This window comes from Rhinatrema bivittatum, chromosome 7, assembly GCF_901001135.1.
Source record: "Rhinatrema bivittatum chromosome 7, aRhiBiv1.1, whole genome shotgun sequence".
In the NCBI taxonomy this organism is placed as follows: domain Eukaryota; kingdom Metazoa; phylum Chordata; class Amphibia; order Gymnophiona; family Rhinatrematidae; genus Rhinatrema; species Rhinatrema bivittatum.
The window spans coordinates 83824061-83848270 of NC_042621.1; the positions used below are offsets into that span (position 1 = coordinate 83824061).

The window sequence follows — 24210 nt, forward strand, 5'->3', positions numbered from 1 at the left end:
ACAAATTTTTCTTCATTGCAAACACAAGAAATTCTTGGAAAACTGGATCCAACTGTGATATTGTCCAATGTTTTACCACAATTTTCTTAATATCATTTGCCATTTGGAAAATGGTAAAGTGCATACCAACCTAGTTAACCTAGGCTTATTGCCAGAAATTGAGGTTTTCACGATTAGCATATAAAGCTCGTTTAAACGCCTTTTTCACAACTTTCCATGTGTATCCTCGATCGTAAAATCTCTGTGACAATTCCTTAGCCTGTTCTTTAAACATCTCTATAGTCGTACATATTCGACGTAATCTCAAAAATTGGCCGACAGGAATGTTGTCTTTAAGTGACTGTAATGAAAGCTACTATAATGTAATATTCTTATCAGTTGGTTTTCAATAAATTGATGCATGCAACTTACCATACACTTAAATATCCACAATTCTAAAAAGGCTATATGTTGCTGATGGTAATTATGTGAAAATTGCAAATTTGAATCCAAGGTATTAATCCATTGAACAAACTTGCACAATTCTTCCAAAGGTCCTGTCCAAATACATAGAATGTCGTCTATATATCGACCCCAAAATTTTATGTATGTCCAAAATTCTGATTGGTAAATATGTTTAGTTTCAAAATCCCCAACGTATAAACTTGCGACTGAAGGGGCCATCATAGACCCCATAGGGACCCCTTTTATCTGATTTTATAAATCATCCCCAAATTTGAAAAAACTCTCTTTTAAACACATCAGCTAAACAATATAAAGAATTACATTTCTGAGTTGAATATCAGATTGCTCCAAAACTTTTCTACTTGCCTCACCGCTCCTTGCGGTACATTAGTATACAAAGCCGAAATATCCTAAGTCACTAGCCACCAGTCCGCTTGAACATCATCTATCTTAGATAACTGAATAATACAATCTGATGTATCCTTACTATAGGAGGGAATTTACAGTACTTCTGGTTGAAGCCAAGAATTGATATAACGAGAAATTGGTTCAAATAAGGAACCTATACTACATACTATCGGGCATCCCAGCTGAGATTCTAATGATTTGTGAATTTTTGGTATTAGATATAGCACAGGTGTCTTAGGGAAAGATTCATACAAAAATTCTGCTAACATTTTATCAATCAACTTATGCAAAGGCTCCTGCAAAATCTCTCAAATCCCGTCCTGCAACCTAACAATAGGGTCCTATGTTAACCGTTCATACACTGTTATCGTTAAGCTGACGTTGAGCTTCTATCAAATAGTCCTGTCAATCTTGTATAATTATTCTCCCACCCTTATCAGCCGCTTTTGTTATAATAGAACTATCTTGTTTTAACCTAAACAAGGCCGACTACTGAGCGTATGTCATATTATGAAATCTAAACTATTTGTTTTTCCAAATTTTGAAGATCCTTTAATACCATTTTTTCAAATACCAAAATACAGGGATCTTGAGGGTCAGGAGGCATCCATTTGGATTTTTTTCACAAACGTATTAGTTCTCACATCAGAACATTCATTACCAAAGAACCTTAACAGTTTTAATCGTCTGAAAAATTTAAACAATTCAACTCTAGTTTGACATGCATCATGTTGCACAGAAGGGATAAATGAAAATTGTGGTAAAACATTGGTCAGTATTACAATTGGATCCAGTTTTCCAAGAACTTCCTGGGTTCACAATGAAGAAAAATTTGTCATTACAAGATCTATTAGTTTCTTCAGATATAGATAAGAAGGTTTATCGGCATATAGTGGATAAGGGACTATTTTGTTGTGGCATGTGTTCAGTGTGCCCTTTTGTGGAAGTTATTTATTTATTTATTTATTTATTTATTGGTTTTTATATACCGGAAGTTCCTGTATACAATACATATCACTCCGGTTCACATTTAACAGATATAGCTATCGCCGGGTAGGCGGTTTACATGGAACATATCAAATATAATATAATGAACAGAAGAACTATAATACAGTGTAATATATTATATTAAGAAACAACTAAGATCAACTTAGGTAACAACTTGGAACAAAAAACTGACTCAATGTGAGCATTACATTATTGTGGTAAGACAAGGCTGGATGTTTGTTCTTCCTGCTTTAGCTCTCTGGGAAAGCTTGAAGGAAGAGCCAAGTCTTGAGTTTCACCTTGAACGTTGTATGGCACGGTTCTAGGCGGAGGTCCGGTGGTAGTGAGTTCCAGAGTGACGGGCCCGCTGTGGATAGAACGCGTTTCCTCAGGGTAGATTTTGCAGGTTGGGTGATCATTCTGTTCTGGTATGCCCTTCTGGTTGGTTTGTTAGAAGAGTGTAGTTGAAGCTGGAAAGTTAGGTTGAGGGGGGGAGATGTTATGTAGTGCCTTGTGAACCATCATGCAGGTCTTGAACTGGATCCTATATTTGATGGGGAGCCAGTGGAGGTGCTGTAGGATTGGGGTGATATGGTCCCTTTTTTTGGCATTGGTAAGGATCCTTGCAGTGGCATTCAGAACCATCTGGAGTGGCTTGGTAGTGTATGCTGGAAGGCCCTGCAGGAGTGAATTACAGTAGTCTAATTTAGTTAGAATGATGGCTTGGAGTACTGTGCGGAAATCCCTATAGAGTAAAAGGGGCTTTAGTTTCTTTAGCACTTGTAGTTTAAAGAAGCATTCTTTTGTGGTGTTATTTATGAATTTATTGAGGCTGAGTTTGTCGTCAAGTAGTACACCCAGATCTCTGACTTGAGGTGCGGTGGAATATCCTGAGGTGTCTGGAGAGTTGATGGATGTTGGCGGGGTAGATTGATCTGGTGCTATGATGAGAATTTCCGTTTTTTTGGTGTTTAGCACCAGGTTGAGGCTGGTTAGTAGATCGTTGATGGATGAGAGGCATTTTTTCCAATAGGATATGGTTTTGTGTATGGTCTCCGTGATAGGGATGAGAATTTGAATGTCATCTGCGTATAAGAAATGGGTGAGCTTGAGGTTAGTAAGTAGATGACAGAGAGGGAGCAGGTAAATGTTGAAAAGGGTGGGTGAGAGTGATGATCCTTGTGGTACCCCCATCTTGACTTGGATGGGGTGAGATTCCTTGTTGTTTATCTTCACTTTGTATGTTCTGTTCTCTAGGAAGGACTTAAACCAGTTGAGAGCTGTTCCAGTGATGCTGATGACTGATAGTTGTTGTAGTAGGCTAGGGTGGTTCACGGTGTCGAAAGCTGAGGAAAGATCCAGAAGCACGAGAAGACAAGGTTGGCCTTTTTCGAGATTGAAGATAATGTTGTCTGTTAGTGTGGCTAATAAGGATTCGGTGCTCTTTTTCTTTCGGAATCCATATTGGTTGTTAGTGAGGATGTTGTTGTCTTCAAGGAATTCAGAAAGTTGTCTGTTGACGAATTTCTCCATAATTTTAGCTAGCATAGGGAGGTTCGCTATAGGTCTGTAGTTAGCCAGATCTGTAGTGGGAAGGTTGGGTTTTTTGAGTAGAGGTTTGAGAAGCGCTAACTTGAGTTGTTTAGGAACTTGGCCTTGGGCGAGGGAGCAGTTAATGATATCAGCCACTGGCTTGGCAATGGTGTCCTGGATTGAACTCAGCAGGTTTGATGGTATATGGTCTAAGGGGTGAGAGGACGGTTTTATCTTCTTAAGGATATTTGCTATTTCTAAGGTGGAAGTGGGTTCGAGAGATTCAAGCACTGCTGTGTGAGTGTTGGGTTGAGAGGCGGTTGTTGTATCTGATTGCTGGCTGTGGTTGCTTGTAAGGCTAGTGTGTGGCGTAGGCCCTTTGAGGGGGGCTACGAGGGCTGTGATTTTGTTGTCGAAAAAATCGGCAAGTTCACTGGCTTTTTTTAGAGCTTGGTCATCTGGGATGCTTGGTCCAGGAGGATTAGTGAGGGCTGAGACATAAGAGAAGAGTGCTCTTGAATCGAATGAGAGGTGGTGTATCTTTTTGGAGTAATATTCTCTTTTTGTTTTGTGGATTTCGTTTCTGTAGGTGTTGAGGCATGATTTGTAGTTGAGGAGGGTTGTTGTAGAAGGGCTTTTACGCCATAGGTTTTCCTTGCTTCTAAGCTCGTGTTTACGAGACTTCAGTTTTGTGGTGAACCAAGGTTTTCTGTTATCTTTGTCCGGGTTAATAGACTTAGTAGTCAAGGGACATACATGATCTGCAACCTTGTTGGTGATGTTGAGCCATGATGAAGTTGCTGAGTTAGCGTCGGTGAGGTCCAGATTCGTTAGTTCTTTGGCTAGGTGTTTGCTTAGGTGATCTCCTGAGCACTGTTTCCTGACTGAGATGTTAATAGTTTGGGTTGTTAGGGGAAGAGGCTCAGGGATCTTTAACATTGAAGAGATGATTCTGTGGTCAGTCCAAGGAACCGCAAGGCAGGTTGGAGTGGTGTGGGAAGATAGACCTTCGTTTATAAAGATCAGGTCTAAGGTATGACCAGCTTTGTGGGTAGGTTCTGTCACAATTTGTCTGAAACCCATATGGGTGAGGGAGGAGAGAATGGTTTTGCAGTTGGAAGAATGAGGATGGACATCCACGTGGAGGTTGAAGTCTCCCATAAGGATAGTTGGTTTTCCTGAATTTAAGTGTTTTGCTGCTAGTTCTATGATAGGGGAAGGGTCTGATTCCAAGAGACCGGGAGGAGCGTAGATTAGTGCTATAGTCAGATGCTTTGAGTTGAATAAAGCGAATTCCAAGTTGGCTATGGTGTTGGATGTCTGCAATGACAGACCTAGTGTTTTTTTGGTTGCTAAGAGGAGGCCTCCTCCTCTTTTTTTGCGTCTGGGTATGGACAGTATGTCGTAGGTCTGGATAGGAAGCTGGATGATTAGAGTTGTGTCGGTTGGTTTTAACCAGGTTTCTGTGATGGCACAGATATCTGGTTTAGAGTCGGATAAGAAGTCGTTAAGTATGTGTGTTTTCTTGGATATGGATTGCGCATTAAACAGTGTGATTGAGAAAAGAGCCAGGCCGAGGCATTGGGTGATTGGTGTCAGCATGATGGGTCTGAGTCTCTGTTGGCGGTTGTGGTGTAGTGGTGTGGTGGGGAGCTTGGGTGCTTTCCATCTTTGGTTGTGGATGATAGGGATGGTTATGGGGTGCATGATGGGAAAGTAGCTTGAGAAGATGGTTGAGTGCTGAGAGGCGAAAGGTGTTGTCTGGTGCTGGTTGTCTGGAGTTGGTGCTGGATGAATGCTGCTAGGTGGTCAGATGTAGTTTGTTGCTGTCGATTGTTGAGTTGGAAGCTGGTTTTTAAGGGATTGGTAGGTTAGACTTTGTGTGAAGGCCGAGGGTCCCCGAGAACGTTACAGTAAGCAGAGGATTGTCTGTGGCTACTCCGGGTTAGGGTCGGGGCTCCTTCGGGGCTGCAACTAAGGGGCGAGACAAAGGGGCAAGCCCCTTTGACGCGCTCCTTCGGCGCGCGGCGCCTGAGATGACTGAATTTGAAGGTGCTGTTGGTCACTAGTCGTGATGTGATTGGTTGCCTTGCAGCCGTCTGCTGGTTGGCCGGTTCTCGGTGGGGGGCGGGCTTCGGCCGCGAGGGGAGCGGGCCTGGAGCGGTGCTTCGTGCGGTCGCGCTGTCGGCGGTGGCCCCGTCTGGGTAAGAGGTAAGAAAGAAGGCCTTACCCCGATGGGTCGCCGGCGCCGATTGCGCAGGCCTTACAATGGAGCGGCAGCAGCTCTTCCCAGGTAAGCAGGCGAAAGAGGGAGCTTCGCGGGCTTCGTTGTAGTTTAAAGGGCCGCCCGATCTAGTCTGATTGGCTGCCTTGCAGCCGTCTGCTGGTTGGCCGGTTCTCGGTGGGGGGCGGGCTTCGGCCGCGAGGGGAGCGGGCCTGGAGCGGTGCTTCGTGCGGTCGCGCTGTCGGCGGTGGCCCCGTCTGGGTAAGAGGTAAGAAAGAAGGCCTTACCCCGATGGGTCGCCGGCGCCGATTGCGCAGGCCTTACAATGGAGCGGCAGCAGCTCTTCCCAGGTAAGCAGGCGAAAGAGGGAGCTTCGCGGGCTTCGTTGTAGTTTAAAGGGCCACATAAAATATATGTGGCAGCTATACATAATACCTGGGAGATCTGATTGCCATTCCAAGCAAGTGATTTATGTAATTTTGTGTCCATGTGGTCAGTTATATATTGGACAAACCAAGGGAATAATAAGGACATGTATATTGGAGCATTTAAGTTGTAGGTCCAAGAAAACAAACCGGTAGCCGATCCAAGGTGGCTGTCAGCAAGGAAACACGTAGATGGATCGGTGTAAAAAGAAGTTTTATTGAAGATTGCCCATCTACGTGTTTTCTTGCATTTAAGTTGTATACAGACAAAGAAAGAAGGGGCTCCACTGGTAAAACATTGGCTGTCTTTTGGCCATCAGATTTGAAGAGCTAAGATTTTGTGTTATTGCACATGTGGTATTAAACAGGGGTGGTGATGTGTCAGGATTCATAATTAAGAAGGAGCAGAGATTTAATTTTGACTAGAAAACTATGGAGCCTGATGGTATGAATGTAGAAATTGAGTGGAATGCATTCTTATAAGGAAGGATTAAATATAAGTTTAGGAGTTGTTTTGTGCTATTGTATACAGGTATTGCTGGTAAAACTGAGTAGAATACATCTTAATAATAATGGGGTTTAGTGGTGTATTTTGGTATGAATGCATATGTGGGATTGATAGCATAGAATTGTTTGTTGCGTGATTTGTGGTTGATGTGTTCATGTGTATATTTGAAACTTTTCGCATCTTAGTAAGTAAATTAGAGGTGGTGTTGGTATGCCCTTTCAAATGCTTAGCATACGGCTTGACATTTTAGTCTGGTGAGATACGCTCGTTCATGCACGCTGGAGGTTGGTGTGAGGTTTTGTTGAAGACAAATTTGAGGCAGAGTTGGTAGACTATTTAAATGGTCGTATGCGTCTTGACGATTCCGCCATGTGAAGTGTACACGTCTATGCATGCAGAAGCTGAGAGGATGCTGTAACCTGTGCCGTTGTGACGCTGGAGGTTAGTGTGAGGTTTTGTTGAAGACAAATTTGAGGCAGAGTTGGTAGACTATTTAAATGGTCGTATGCGTCTTGACGATTCCGCCATGTGACGTGTACACGTCTATGCATGCAGAAGCGGAGAGGATGCTGTAACCTGTGCCGTTGTGAACTTTTGGTAGTTATTGTGTCAAATTGGTGAGGTTTTTGGGTTAGAAGTGTGATGATATGGATTATATATATGAATATTGATCATATTTGAAGATATTGACTGTGGCTGTTAATCTTTTAGATGATTGCATCAGTGGGATGATGCTGAGTGCCGTTGTGAACAAATCATTTTAGCAGCAATTGTGTTGAATGGGTGAGTTTTTGTTTTAATAAATGTGGTATGGAATGGTTTGTGCATGAGAATACTGAATGTGATTTTTGTTTATTTTTTAGATGATTGAACTATTTTTGCATAATGCAGGTTCAGCGTATTGAATTGCAACATATACGATATTTTGAAAAGAGAGATCTATGACTGGTTTCGGCGCATTAGGTATAAATGGAGAAAAAGATTTTTTGTTTTGTAAGTAGTAGTGTTGCAATACATTAATTGGTTCCTTTGTGATCATTTCTCAAGATGATGTTTGAAACATTAGGGTAATCACACAAGATGGTGATTTTTTGGCCATGTTGAAGAAAACAAAGTTGTGACTCATCATTGAGCGACAATAGGATGTGTGCACTTTATTGACATCAGGTAAGAAAGTAATAAAAATGTGTTTTTGAAAGTATACATTTGAAATAAAAAATAATTAGGTAAGAGGTTTTGAGAAGGTTCATAGAAGGTAAAAATTATTTAAATGTATTATATACAGGAATAATAAATGTATGAAAACATTTTGGGGTACATTTTCAAAAACAGCACGCACACGTACTTTTGTTCGCGCACCATGCGCAAACAAAAGTACGCTGGATTTTATAAGATATGTGCGTAGCCGCGCGTATCTTATAAAATCTGGGGTCGGCGCGCGCAAGGGGGTGCACATTTGTGCAACTTGTGCGCGCCAAGCCCGGCGCGCGCTGCCTGTTCCCTTCGAGGCCGCTCCAAAATCGGAGCGGCCTCAGAGGGAACTTTCCTTCCGCCTCCCCTCACCCCCTACCTAACCCACCCCCCCGGCCCTACCTAACCCCCCCTACCTTTGTCGGCAGATTTCCGCCTGCCTCTGGCAGGCGGAAATCTGCGTGCACCAGCAGGCTGCTGGCGCGCCATCACCCGACCCGGGGGCTGGTCCGGAGGCCTCGACCACGGCCCCGGGCCGGCGTCACGCCCCCGACACGCCTCCCGCTCCACCCCAAAATTTGCACCGCCCACTCGACACGCCCCCTTTGTAAAGCCCCGGGACTTACGCGCGTCCCGGGGCTTGCACGCGCCGCCGAGCCTATGCAAAATAGGCTCGGCGCGGGCAGGGGCCTTTTAAGAGGGTTACGCACATAAGTTATGCGCGTAACCCTTTTAAAATCTGGCCCTTTTTGTATGTAAGTGTGGTATATTTGTTCTTTTGATATTTGTTAATCTTGTTTTTGTGTGTTTTGTGATTAATTTACAGATATTATGTAAAAGCATTGTATGATCTTAATTGAATATCCCCTGAAGAAGGCGATTGGAGTCGTCAAAACTAGGTCCTAGTTGGGTGATTTTATAGAGTGATATTTTGTTATATGTTGTTATGTGATATTTCATGTTATATGATGTATGTTGTAATAAAGCAATTTATATTTTGCAATGGTTATTGTTATAATGTAAACCGAGGTGATTTGTAACTTGTTACATGAATATCGGTATATAAAAGTGCCAAATAAATAAATAAATAATATATTGTAAACACCATTTTTTGGCAGTATTTTAGTATTCATTAGGAATGGTGACATTTTTGTTTTTCCATTGTCGCACTGTTTAGAGTCTGGCATGTTGCATTTTACAGTTCAATTTTTGTCTGCACATTTCTATTTATACTGGCTTTATTCTGTATTTGTTGAGGGTCTCTGTTCTGCATGCGAGACTGAGATAAAGCATTCTTTTAGCATGTGGTTTCTCTGTAGGGATCTGTAGTAGCTTGGCCTGTTCTATTTTCCTGATAGGAGGTGTATAGATATTTTAGATTCTGGTTTAATATTTGCAGTATTCCTTTTCATAGGTAGGGTTGTTACTGTTTGAGTGTTGGCAGATAGTACTGTGTTGATACGAGAGGACCTTGCCCACACAAAACATGTTACAATAGGTGTGATGCCATATGAATTCCAAGTTGCAGAGTTTTCTTGTTGGCATCACAACAGTGCATGTAACTATCACAATAATGTGTGTATTAATTTTACCTCAGAAAGTTATTTTTCAAGTAAAATCTATTATAAATTTAAATTTAAATTTATATTTAATTTATTTAAAGACCACAAGTCTTTAAAAAACAGCTAAAAACATGGCTGTTCTTGAAAGCCTTCCCTCCGGATTCCCAACCTCCTCAAATGCATGTTCTTGAAAACTTTCCCACTTGACTCCTAACATGCACTAACGCATAACACCCCCCTCACAACCACCCCCTCCTTTTCCCCCTCCACCCCCCCCTTTCACCACCCCAACCCACCCCTACCCCATTCCCACTCCCTCCCTCTCACTCCATAGCCTCTGACACCAGATCTAATCGTAACCAAGTCATACTGTATATATTGTATATAGGATATATGCTACAAATTTATACTCACATTCATTTGTATTCATATGTTACAATGTTTTTACTTCAATAGTTTAATTAATTGTTATCTTGTTAAATGTAAAATAGGGCAGATCTCGCCCTATTCAACCTGTTACCTGGAAACCGATGTGATATCTCGATCGAATGTCGTACAAAATAAATAAATAAATAAATGTATAATTTAAAATTGTGTATGGAGATGTGGGGTAGGGGGTGCCAAGCTGTAAGGTTTTCCACGGCTCAGATTTTGGATTGACCCATCTTGGGTTCTTTAATGGCAAATTTTCTATTAATTCATAACATCAATGTACTCGCTATGGCAAAGCTACATAATATCTTTTAATAGCTAAGCCCTATCAAATCTTTTTATTGGTGTAAGAGCCAGAAAATTCTTTTTACTGGTGTAAGAGCCAGAGAATTCTGAAAACAGCTCAGATTTTTATTATCAAAAGTTATTGAAATAGGTCTTTAGGAAGACACAGATATAGCACCAAATATAGAAGTATAACAAATGCTTTTGGTGGCTTTACATTTCATATACCAGCAGATGGCAGTATGGATTGAGATACAGTCAATTTTCCAACTAAACAAACAGCTTTCAGTTTTTTAATTTTGCTGGCAGGAACTTGAATCATTTGGAGTTTTTTCTCAATCTTATGAGCTTGCAAGCACATTTTCAAAGAGAATTTCTCTGTGGAGTTTTCCTTTGAAAATATGGGGTCGGCCAGTGCCATGGTTACATTACTATCCATTGACTTTGCAATTACCTTAGAGCAGGTACAACGTCTACACCAAAAAGCATGGCACAGATTTCACAATGAGCCCAAAAAACAGCAGGGTAGGCGATCCAGTGAAGCCGTGAGGAAAAGACAAAATAGTGGATGCCACAAAATAGTCTTTTTCAATTTTTAATCAAGGAGACGTAAAATATCTTATACACATGCCCGACTCTGGCCGAGTTTCGCCACCAATGGTGGCTGCCTCAGGGGCTACAAACAAACATATATAAATATTTAATAAATCATAAATAACGTTAAAAACATGAAAATTAAAAACATAAATAATCATAAACATATAAATAAATGATTAAAAAAACTTTCACGAACACTTACACGATCTCTCTTCAAAAACATACAAATTGTAAAAACTGTGTTAAAACTAATAATGACAATGGAATGTGAACATCAAAGGATAAAATGAACTGCTTATAAAATGCTAAGTTCATTTTATCCTTTGATGTTCACATTCCATTGTCATTATTAGTTTTAACACAGTTTTTACAATTTGAATGTTTTTGAAGAGAGATCGTGTAAGTGTTCGTGAAAGTTTTTTAATCATTTATATGTTTATGATTATTTATGTTTTTAATTTTCATGTTTTTAACGTTATTTATGATTTATTAAATATTTATATATGTTTATTTGTAGCCCCTGAGGCAGCCACCATTGGTGGCGAAACTCGGCCAGAGTCGGGCATGTGTATAAGATTTTTTACGTCTCCTTGATTAAAAATTGAAAAAGACTATTTTGTGGCATCCACTATTTTGTCTTTTCCTCACAGATTTCACAATGAAATCCCCCATGCACTGTTAGTTGGTTCTACCCCCTTCCCACACTAGACCTGTTCCTTTCTGGTATGGGTAAAAGCTTTTGCCTGCAGATGGGACGGGTAATTTTCAGCCCTTGATTTTACCTAGGTAATGGTATCTCCTTAGTTACCCAAGTAAAATCTTTTGAAAATTGACCACCTTATGGTTGCAACTTGAAATCACTCTTCTAATAAATGCTTTATAAACTAGTAAATGTTTGCTTATAAGAAAGATTTGTTATAGCAGAAACAAACAGAAGTAAAATTTAACACCCGCACGTGTGCGCTCATGAGTACACATTTGCCGTCGCGTGCACATAGATGTGCCGATTTTATACCATACATGCGTGTTATAAAATCGGCTATCTGCATATACATGCACGCACAATTTTATATTGACGCAAGCATATTCGCGCAAATGCCATCTCGAGCGCGTAAGTGGGGGGAATTTTAGTAGGTACGTGTGGCTACACAATAGGCCTATTCCCAGTTTGCCCCAGTAAAGAAGAGGACTTCCTAAACCCCCTAGCTAACTTGCCTCCCTTTTACCCTACTAGCCATGAGCCTTAAAACCCCACTGCATAGCCTTGTTTTTTTTGTTACACGACTTGCACGCCATCCATAGCAGAAGTAAAATTATGCTATAGGGGACACCAGCTTGCTTGTGCATATAACTACTTACACGCTGACTTCATGGTGCAGTCCCTGCCTGCCCAGGTCCTGCCCATGCCCTGCCCCTTTTTGGAAAACTCTTTTATGCACGTACCAGGAGATATGTGCATACTCACATGGTTTTTTAAAATCCGCGCAGCATGCACCAGGCTATCACATACATGTCTCCCAGCTTTGGCGCACATGGGGCTTTTAAAATCAACCATATACCATATAAGAATTATTTTTGGGAAATAAGCTATCGATTTGTTATAAAGAAGTATTTTATTGAGTGGAAGAGTTTACCATGGAATATTGAATGTGTGCAGTAATGACATAGTCTGAACACCAAGATCATAGAACATCCTCAGAGCTCCTAGACTGCTGTCAGTGGAATGACCGCCTGACCACTAACTTATTGCCAGTGGTTAGAACAGCAGGCTGAGAACTGGGAAAGCCAGGGTTCAAATTTCACTGACATTCGTTGCCACCTTGGGTAAGACCTTTCACCTTTCACTGCCTCAGGAACAAACTTAGATCGTGATTTACTATGACTTTTTTCCCATTTTATGTCGATGGAAAAAACCCCAAACCTTAGTAAATCAGGACCTTAGAATGTAAGCCTTCTGGAAAACAGAGAAATATACCTACTGTACCTGAATGCAACTCATCTTGAGCTACTAATGGAAAAAGGCAAGAGCTAAATACAAAAACAAAATAAATCGAAGGTGCGCTCTGGCATGTGGAGGGGGCCTGAGAGTGCATCTCTGCAGAGGTGACCTGTTATCTCCCACACTGGTTTCCAGAGACACCATTTGGGAAGGTGAAGAGGAAGAAGAGGAAAAACATAAAGTCAACGTTTGTATCTGAATGATGTAAAATGTACATTACTTGGCAACATTCCTGAATGTCTACAGTAGTACTATGGTCATGTTTTCAATGCTATTATGAAAGTTATATTTTGAAAGGATAATATACCACCTTCAGAAGATGTAACAAGTTGGAATTCTTCATATGATTCACACATCCGTTTGATAACATCAATTTGCTCCAGCGTCAGACGCACGGCATCTAGGTTTTGAGCATTACACATGACATATGCTGACCAAAACTGGAAAGAAAAATGTTGTTTTAAATGTATTTGTAATGGTTTCAACAACATTTCATGTTGAAAAGGATTTTAGAGTTATTGCATACATCTTAGGACGATTCACTAGAATTAGCAAAGCAGATTGCATGATTTCACCATTTTTGACAAAGGCAATTAAAATATATTTATTTATTTAAGGCTTTTATATACCGATGTTCATGTACTGGTACATTAGTACATATCACATCGGTTTACATAGAACCAAAGTTGGAAATTACATCCATATAATATAATGTATATATAAAATATAGTATACATATAAAATATATATTTTTTATATATATACTATAAAATATAGTATAGAAACATGGAGGTCCATATTCAGATAGCAAAGTTGGCCTGATTAACTTATGTGACTAACTTTAGAGGCATAACCAATGGTGCAGCTGCACTTTTGAATATTGCTGGCTAACTTTAGAACAGGTCTGCAGGCCAAGCAGACTTAGCTGGCTAAGGGCTGGTTCACTAAGGCATATTCTCCATTCTGTGTCTATGGGAAAACAGTGAATCAGGCCCTAAGTTATCCAGATAACTCTGAATATCGAAATTAGCTGCTTAATTTAACTGGCTAACTCAACTCCTCCCAGTTATCAGTTGGCTAGAATTTAGCTGGATAAATGCCCAAATATTAATTTAGTTGGCTAACTTATGACTTAGCCCAGGGATGAGCAAACCTTTGAGCCATGGATCCCCTCCCATCCATAAAATTATCTGGTGCCTCCCTGCCCCCGCCCCCTCTAAAGTCGGGTAACATTATTTTAGCTTCATGGCCTGGTGTTAGTCTCTTTCCAACCAATCAAGTAGCAGGCAATCACACTGCCACCCAGAAGCTCAGTTCTGATTCTCTTCAGTTTTTGAAAGGAGCAAACAGATACAGACAAACACAAAGAGAGGCAGATATCACACCACATCTTTACAGGCACAGAAAGGCAGATATACAGATAGAGACAGACACACCACACTCAGACAGAGACAGGTACAGACACACCAGGCATAACCAGACAAACACAGAGAGACACATACGTACCGCAGCCCGGCACAGAGATATATAGAGAAACACCACACCCAAACACAGAGACAGATACTCCATCCCTTCTCATCCACACACAGATACTACAGTTAGAGATACAGACACCGTACAACCAGATGGACACACCCACACACCGCACCCAAACACAGAGATAGATACTCCATCCCTTCTCATCCACACACAGATACTACAGTTAGAGAGACAGACACCGTACAACCAGAAGGACACACACACACACCGCACCCAAACACAGAGACAGATACTCCATCCCTTCTCATCCACACACAGATACTACAGTTAGAGACACAGACACCGTACAACCAGATGGACACACACACCGCACCCAAACACAGAGACAGATACTCCATCCCTTCTCATCCACACACACATACTACAGTTAGAGACACAGACATCGTACAACCAGATGGACACACACACACACACACCGCACCCAAACACAGAGACAGATACTCCATCCCTTCTCATCCACACACAGATACTACAGTTAGAGACACAGACACCGTACAACCAGATGGACACACACACACACCGCACCCAAACACAGAGACAGATACTCCATCCCTTCTCATCCACACACAGATACTACAGTTAGAGACACAGACACCGTACAACCAGATGGACACACACACACACACCGCACCCAAACACAGAGACAGATACTCCATCCCTTCTCATCCACACACAGATACTACAGTTAGAGACACAGACACCATACAACCAGATGGACACACACACACACCGCACCCAAACACAGAGACAGATACTCCATCCCTTCTCATCCACACACAGATACTACAGTTAGAGACACAGACACCGTACAACCAGATGGACACACACACACACCGCACCCAAACACAGAGACAGATACTCCATCCCTTCTCATCCACACAGAGATACTACAGTTAGAGACACAGACACCGTACAACCAGATGGACACACACACACACACCACACCCAAACACAGAGACAGATACTCCATCCCTTCTCATCCACACAGAGATACAGCAGTTAGAGACACAGACACCGTACAACCAGATGGACACACACACCGCACCCAAACACAGAGACAGATACTCCATCCCTTCTCATCCACACAGAGATACAACAGAGACACAGACACCATACAACCAGATGGACACACACACCGCACCCAAACACAGAGACAGATACTCCATCCCTTCTCATCCACACAGAGATACAACAGAGACACAGACACCATACAACCAGATGGACACACACACCGCACTCAAACAGACCACATCAGACAGGAAGAGACACAAGCAGTCAGGCCGAAGGAGAGAAACAGCACATATATCACCTTACACAGAAAAATACACATTACAATGGAGACAAGAGGTCACACCACACTCCGATAATGAGACAGACACATTAAGTGGCAGATACACAAAACCATGCCCAGACACAGAGAGACTGCCACATCATGTCACAGTCACACAGAGAAATGCAGACACCCACCACATTCAGAAACACAGGCAAGCAGATCACACTACAGTCACAGACATACCATACCCAGAAGACAGTCCAAAGAGACGCACCACACCACTATATACAGAGAAAACCTTCTACACCTGCAGAACACAGACAGACCCTCCCCTAATACAGAATAGAGAGACCGTAAAGAATAAAAGGAAATGCACAGAAAAAGAAACTTAAGTGGAAACTGCAACAAACCAAACTCTGGGGGTCATTCTGTAAATCGTAATGGGCCATTATCGTTTACGTTAGGGCATTATCACGTGTGGTAATGCCCTAACGCACGCAATAACGACGGCATCACAACTTTAACATTTAAATGAGAGAGCGGGGCAGGGTTACCGCTGCGTGTGAAAATGTTTTACACATTATCGCCAGTGGTAGCACCGGAAATAACACCTTTTGCAGTGGCAGTATGGGGCGATCGTATGTGGCGTGGCCACAACCAATGGTGGCCAAAAATGCAGCTCCGCAATGCAGCCAGCTGCAGACTATCAACCCCCCCTCCCCCCGCCCCTTTTCTGGCCGCAGCTCATCATTCTGCTGTATTTATAGTGGAATGATAACCCTGAGATTGTTGTGATCTGGGGACACATAGTCACAGGTGAATTTTCAAAGGAGTTATGCATGTCAATGCAACATACTATCGTAGCAGTTTTCAAAAGCCCACTTTCACAGGTAACACTTCCTCTGTTTCTCTCACATACACACATATACTTCCTGTCACACACACATATATCATGCACTTCCTTTCTTTCATATTCACACTTTGTCTCTCTCACATACATACACGCACATGCTTCATGTCTCTCACATACATACCCATGCTTCATGAATCTCTCAAGACACACACATGCTTCCTCTGTCTCTTTCACGGACACATTCCTCCTCACATACTCTTCTTCTGTTTCTCTCACATACACAGACATGCTTTCTCTGCCTCTCTCATACATACACTTTTTGTCTCTCTCACATACATACACATGCTTCCTCCATCTTTTTCACAAACACACATATATTCACTCCCATGGCTTCCTCTGTATCTCTCTCTCTCTCTCTTTCTTATACTTTACAGGGCCCCGTAGAACTAAAACGATTTGAGGAGGGAGGCAGGCATTTTGTAATGACAGCCAACAGCATTAGGCAACACATACCTTTACTTTACCAAGGCTGGATGCAATGCAGAAGACAGTACCTGCTGCACAGGAAGCATCACCTGCTAGTGACTTAGAGATGGCTGGAACAGAAAAGGAATGGATGTGGAGAGATGGCTGAGCCAGCCCAGGCCTCAAAGGGAGAGAAGCAATAGATGGAGTTACTAATTAGCATGATAGTAAAGCAGCACTGCAGGCAGGAGCTGGAGCTAAGGAGAAAATCTGATCCCAGCAAGGATAGGCACCACAGCAGGATCGAAGCCCAACTTATGGGAGGGGACAGAAGGGGGAAGGAAATGAGTATTGGTAAGTGAGGAGAGAGATGGAAACGCCCCTAGCCGCAGCAGGAAAAAGAGCTTGCTCTTCTGTGGCTGTGCCAGCTGACTGGTGTGACTCCACTACTTCTGGCTGGCTATTGGCCTGAGAACTATGACCCGGGGCACTTCACAATATGGCAGCTCCTCCTTATGTGTCTCTTCACAGATTTCTCCAGGCTTAGTGTTGAACATTTTCTATCTGTTGCTAGCGGCCCTCTGGAAGAGGCCTCCCAGGGGGGCCCGCCCCCTCCCCATTTGTGCACCCCTAAGTTATCTGACTAAATGCTTCTGAATATGGATATCCTTATGTCTGCCCATCCACACATCTGCTTAGCTCATCATTCCCTACCACTCTGTCAGAGACAACCTGTGCTTGTCCTATGCTTTATTTATTTATTTATTTAGTTGTTTCAAATGAACATCACAACAGTAACATTCATACTATAGATCAACACCACAGAGATTTATATAAATCTACTGTGATTTTCTAATACATATTAATTCAAGGTCTAGGACAGCAGGTTTGTAGTACAAAAGTTGTATTTTGACAATAGTCTCAAAATAGTCAGTGAGTTGTCTTAAGATACTTTAAATTTCTCATTACTTAATACTCATTCTTCGGTTATTGTCTTTGTCCTTGATATTGTAGTTCCCTGCATTCTTATATTTTTAACTTAGGTTATATGCATTTTTGAATAGCCAAGTTTTCAGCTCATGTTTAAATATCTTTCTTTCTGGTATCAAATGTAATGTCTCTGGTAGAGAATTCCACAGCTTTGGGCCTGCTCTAGAAAACACATTTCTTATTTGTGTCAGATGTGTGCTCCGTATTGTAGGCACAGTAAATAGTCCGTTATTTTGAGATCTTGGTGTTCGCTGTGGTGTGTATGGTTGTAGTGTTGTATGTCCTAAGTTCTGTTACTGTTCCCAGAAGTCTGATAAAGCCCTCCATTCTCTGCTGCACAGTCTCTCATGCCGCTCTGTTCTCTTGAGATTGTTTGTGAACCTTGGTTGGTCACATGTTCACCAAGGTTCAAGAGGGAAATGTATAATTCTAACTGCTGGACTGCTGAGCTAGGCCCTACTAAGTTTGTGCCAGCACATGTCAAATACGTGCTGTGCTGTTTGCTGTAAGGAAAGCAGCTAATTACAACTACAGGATATGGACCTAAGTCACAGGCCGATACAGTACATTGGAGCACACTTAGCCTGCTATTGGAAGCGCGTTTTCCCTTACCCCTTATTCAGTAAGGGGAGGAAAACGCGCGTCCAACCCGCTGAACCTAATAGCGCCCTCAACATGCAAATGCATGTTGATGGCCCTATTAGGTATTCCCGCGTGATTCAGTAAGTAAAATGTGCAGCCAAGCCACACATTTTACTTTAAGAAACTAGCGCCTACCCAAAGGTAGGTGCTAGTTTCTGCCGGCATCGGGCAGAAACTAGCACCTACTGACTTAATATCATGGTGATATTGTCGGAGGTCCCGAACTGTAAAAAAAGGAAAAAAAAATTTTAAATGGGCCGGCGGCTGTCAGGCCGAAAACTGGACGCTCAATTTTGCCGGCATCCGGTTTCCAAGCCCATGACTGTCAGCGGGCTCGAGAACAGACGCCAGCAAAATTGAGCGTTGGCTGTCAAACCCACTGACAGCAGCCGCTCCAGGCTAAAAGGAAGTGCTATGGACACGTTAGTGTCCCTAGCGCCTCCTTTTGCCTGTTTCTACCGCACCACCTATTTTGCATACTGAATCGCGCGCACCGGCGAGTGGCCGGTGCGCGCGCGCCAGGAAAGCGGGCGTTCGTCTGCTCTCCCGCGGACTTTACTGAATCGGCCTGTCAGTGAGGAGTGAAGGACATAGGAATGGCTCACATACAATATATGTGTGGTCTGTGTGGAGATCAACTAAAAAGGAAAGTAAAGATAGTGATAAGCTATAATTGATGTCTTCCTGTGGGAAGATAGTACAGAAGGAGAACAAACACTTGGATATGAAAGAGAGAATGAATGTTTGGGTGCAGATGGTCTAAGGAAAGGAAGCCAGGCCAGAATGAAGTAATTAGAAATGATCAATACGTGGCAAAGGTAACTAGAAAAATGAGATCCAGATATTTTAGAAATTTAGTACAATGTTTATTATGGTAAATAAATGATAGCCAATTACACTAGAAGTGTCTGGGAAGGATAAGCGTAGACGCTGCAAATTTTCAGAAGCACTCAAGCTCATCCTTGCCTATGTCACAATCTTACAAGGCTTATATTTATTTTTTTCTAGGTACCTTTGCCAAGTATCGAAAACGTGCAGCCAAACCGGGGCTAAAGGTGCACTCGGCCGAGCGCACCATACTGAATCGGCCCGCTAGCTGGATATCTCAGCCCCTTCCTGGAATGCCCTCAGAACGCCTCATTTTTATCCAGTTAAATTCTAGCCGGCTAACACCAAAACTGGGGTTGCAAGTTTACTTATTTATTTATTTGTTCGTTTTTATATACCGACGTTAAAAAATATATCACATCGGTTTACATGACAAAATAAAAGCTAATTCAATAAAAGTGAAACAGGAATCAAAAGACATTATAAAACAATAAAACATCATAATTCAGTCAATTTCTAATGCATAAATCTGTAACAACATAAGAGTTCATTTGTCATCATGACCTGTAAAATTCTAATAAATAAGGAATGTAATTAAATATTAAAGACTAAAAGTGCATAAAATTCCTAAAATACTGGTAAACAAATACAGATATGAACAGGAATTACAAAGGTAAAATTGAAATGATGCTAAGTGAAGACTTGTTTAAAAACCCACGTTTTGATACCTTTTTTGAATATTTTAGTATTAGGTTCTGTTCTAATTTTATGTGGCAAAGAATTCCACAATTGTGGACCAGCTATAGACAACACTCTGGGCCGGATTTCAAAAGGGTTACGCGTATAAGGTACGCGCGTAACCCTTTTAAAACCCCCCTGCTCGCGCTGAGCCTATTTTGCATAGGCTCGGCGGCGCACGCAAGCCCCGGGACGCGCGTAAGTCCCGGGGCTTGCAAAAAGGGGCGGTCGGGGGCGTGGCCAGGGGGGCGCGGTTTTGGATCAGGGGCGTGTTCGTGGGTGTGTGGGCGGTCCAGGGACGTGGCCTGTGTCGGGGCCTGCCGCGCCAGCGCGCGTAAGTTACTACTGCCTGGAGGCAGTAGTATCTTTTCAGATAAAGGTAGGGGGGGTCTAGATAGGGCCGGGGGGGGGTTACGTAGGGGAAGGGAGAGGAAGGTGTGAGGGGGTGGAAGGAAAGTTCCCTCCGAGGCTGCGTAAGTTGCACAAATGCACACGCTGTCTTTTAAAATGTACCCCTCTTTGTCTAACAGAGTTGAGGTGAGCTGATTTTGGGGAAGGAATGGGTAACGTGTTTCTATGTGGTGCATGGAAGTGAAGTGCCATTCCATTTTGTCATTATATAAAGTTTTATGGATTAAAGCTAATGTTTTGTATTGAGAACGGTAGGTTATAGGGAGCCAGTGTAAGTTTTTTAAAACAGGGGTTATGTGCTTGGAAAGTTTCATGTTTGTGAGGATTCTGGCTGCTGAATTTTGTAACAACTGGCAGGGTCTTGTGGTAGATGCTGGGAGACCTAAGAGAAGCGCATTACAATAATCTAATTTTGAAAACAGTAATGCTTGTAAAACAGTTCTAAAATCTTGAATGCGTAATAAAGGTTTAAGTTTTTTAAAACATGGAGTTTAAAATATCCGTCTCTGATAAGATTGTTAATCCATTTTTTACAATTAAGTTCGCTGTCCAGGGTTACTCCTAAATCCCTAATTTCCTGCAGAATTGTATAGTTATTATTAGTGGATGTAGTAATACGGGGCGGAGAAGAAGGAACTCTGTTTTTGCAGGGTTTAAAGATAAGCAGAGTTGTGCAAGTAAGCGCTTGATGGCAGCTAAATAGATTTCCCAAAGTTTAAGTGTTTTTTAATGGAATCAGTGATTGGCATTAGGATCTGCACATTATCTGTGTATATGTGATGAGTTAAGCCTAGACCCACCAAGAATCTACACAATGGGAGCATGTATAGATTAAATAGGGTCGATGATAAAGATGGGTAACGTTAAATTCTTCAGAAAAATGAGTATATAATTGCACTTTAAATGACCTATTCTTCAGGAAGGACACAATCCACTGATAAACAGTACCTATAATACCAATTTCATTTAGTCTGTCTAGTAAAATCTCATGTCTGACCGTATTGAAGGCAGCCGAGATATCTAGCATTACAAGAAGGTAGGATTGACCGTTGTCAAGGCCCCTCAGACCAGGGTCCATAAGGGACACTAGTGAAGTCTCCGTGCTAAAAAAGTTTCGGAACCAATATTGAGATGGGAATAAAATATTGTTTGTTTCAAGATAATCTATTAATTACTGGTTAACTGTTTTGTCAATGACAGGTTAGAGATCGGTCTAAAGTTTGGGTTTTTTTTAAATCGGTTTGATAACAGCACGTTTTAAACCATCAGGCTTGGGAAAGGGACAGATTAATTATATTGGCCAGTGCTTTAGAAACAATATTTGGAACTAGTTCTAGTAATTTGGTAGGGATAGAATCGAAGGGATGGGTAGTTGGTTTTAATTTTTGTAAAAAGCATTCTATTTTTGTTGAGGCAATGTTTTCAAAAGAAGACCAAGTTGTGTGAAAAGTCAGATAGCTTTAATCATTTTACACTATACCTACATTATATCTCCAACATCGTTCAATATATTTGTTTACAAGCATTTGATATTCTGCCTTTTGCTGATAGACTACATAACGTAAAAAGGCACTGATTATATAAGCATTGGATACATACAGATATGAAGTAGCCTGCAAGTTCGAAGATAGGAAGCAGGGTACATTAAGTAAGAAGAGGGAAGTGGGGTGCACTGGATATAAATTTTGTTTTTGGGCCTGCTGCTTTAGTCTAAAGTGCCATAATCCTTCACGTGCAGAGTGAGGGGTGAGAGGCCCCCCATATTTTTAATCCATCCTCCTCCATCTTGTCCAGGCATTGCAAGTACAATCCTCCCGCTGAGAGTCAAGAGAGTGAATCCTTCCTCTCTCCTGCCTGAACAAATTAATGCTGTTCTAGCAACAAGTGAAAACGACTGAAACTTCAAGTATTCTCAAGAGGTACTGATCTGTCAAAGGGGTAACTTTCAGATATGCAAATAAAACGCATACGTACCTGAGCACCAACATGACCAGCCTTCAGTTTCATTATGTTTGTTTTCGTGCTGTTCAGATTTCTTAAGTTAATGTCACTCAGCCTGTTTTGAGATAATATCCTCAGTTGTAATGGCAGATCATTGTGTCTAAAAAAAAAAATAAATAAGAAAGATATATATTTCATTCTACTTTGGACTTCTTAATTAACTTATACTCTTCTGCGACATTAATGTTATTTTTGGGAGCTGTTCACAGTAAACTGGGAAGGTTTCAGTGGTGTTTTACCCCCTGTTTCATTGTACAACAGTAGAGTCACTCTTTCATGCAATCTCTTCCCTTTTGCTTTTCCCCATTCCCTTGACCGCCTGCTCCCGCTGCTTCTCTTGGCTGATATTGCTCTGGCATTTCTACTCCTTTGATGTATTTGTTATTGCTGTAACCTTGACCAGGAACCAGCTGGTTGTATACTTAAGTAAAAAACATGGTTCATCGCTTGTTTCTTCTGTTTAAGTTGCTCAACCACAATAAAGTACAAGTGGAAATAAAAAGAAGTGCCAAAAGTACAATTCTTACTTTGGAAATAAATATTCACCACTATTTCAAATGCAGGTCATTTACATTTACAAGACATTTACTCTAATGCTTTTCCAACCTAGGGGCTCGTTCACAAAGCCAAGTTAGACTATTTAACACAAGGAAAATGGCTAGCACAGGGATAACATGAAACTAAAGAAAAGATACCAAAATTTCAGTTTGTTTGTTTTTTTGTTTCATGTTAGTGCACACTAAGTTCCATTAGTTTGTTAGCTAGAGCTGTGATTCTGCACTCCTGTTGGCTTTCTCTTTAGTTACTTATTTCTGGTGCAAAGATTGCAAGGTGGTGTGTGTGTGTGTGTGTGTATATGTGTGTATATGTGTGTGTGTGTGTGTGTGTGAGTGTATGTGTATGTGTGTATATGTGTGTGTGTGAGTGTGAGTGTGTGTGTGTGTGTGGGGAGATGCCACCCAGCTTGTTACAAGTAATAACAGCATCACGTTCTAGTCAGCATAAGCATGCAATGCAAGTGCGGATTTTGAATTTGCCAATTTATGTTCATTTGAGACAAGCATTTGTTTAATATTTTGGCCATTTCTTCATCTCTCTCCACCCATTGATTTTTGCCACCTTTCAATGTCACTTATACCACTTCGGACCTTCCTCTGATGTATCTGAAAAATGTTTTTTCACCTCGCTTTACCTCTTTGGCAATCCTTTCTTGCTTTCTTGATTTCTTTCTTCATCTTCTTCAGTGTCACCAGATATTCTTCCCTGTGTTCCTCTTTTTTGGATCCTTTATATTTCTTGAATGCTGTTCTTTTTGCTTTTAATTATCAGCCACCTCCTTTGAGAACCAGATCAGTTTCTTATTTCTCTTACTTTTGTTTAGTTTTCTAACATCTAGATTTGTTGCCTTTGTAATTGTTTCCTTTAGTTTTGCTCACTGATTTTCCACCTCTCCCATTTTCTCCCAGTCTTGAACTTCTACCTCCAGGTATGTCCCCATTTTTGAAATTCAAAAACTTGGGTGTTCATGTGACTTCTCTGCATCCTATTAGTGATATGAAACCATACTGTATGATGATCACGGGTGCTGAGGTGGGCACCCACCTGGATATTAGAGACGTTATCTCCATAAGTGAGCACTAAGTCGAGTATCTCTCCCTCCCTCGTAGGATCCATTACCATTTGTTTCAGCAGAGCCCCTTGCAGGGCATCCACCATCTCTCTACTATTGTTTGATTCTGCAGAAGGGATTCTGCAGTCTACGTTCAGCAGAATATAATCTCCAACAATCAACACTTCTCCCTTCTTTCCCACCTTTTGGATGTCTTCAACCAGATCTCTGTCTAGTTCTTCCATTTGAATCAGATGCCTGTAAAT

The 24210-nt window shown here is 41.6% G+C and overlaps 1 protein-coding gene across 6 annotated transcripts in view; it reads right to left on the reverse strand.

Moving 5' to 3' along the window:
- LOC115095211 (dipeptidase 2-like) overlaps window positions 1-24210 on the reverse strand; it is a 171497-nt gene that overhangs the window by 75505 nt on the left and 71782 nt on the right. For all 6 annotated transcript variants that reach the window (XM_029608591.1, XM_029608587.1, XM_029608588.1 and 3 more), the window contains 2 exons: window positions 22309-22435; window positions 12906-13035 (listed from right to left, as the gene is read on the reverse strand). In XM_029608591.1, the coding sequence (XP_029464451.1) occupies window positions 12906-13035; window positions 22309-22435 (257 nt within the window). The remainder of the gene's footprint in view (window positions 1-12905; window positions 13036-22308; window positions 22436-24210) is intronic.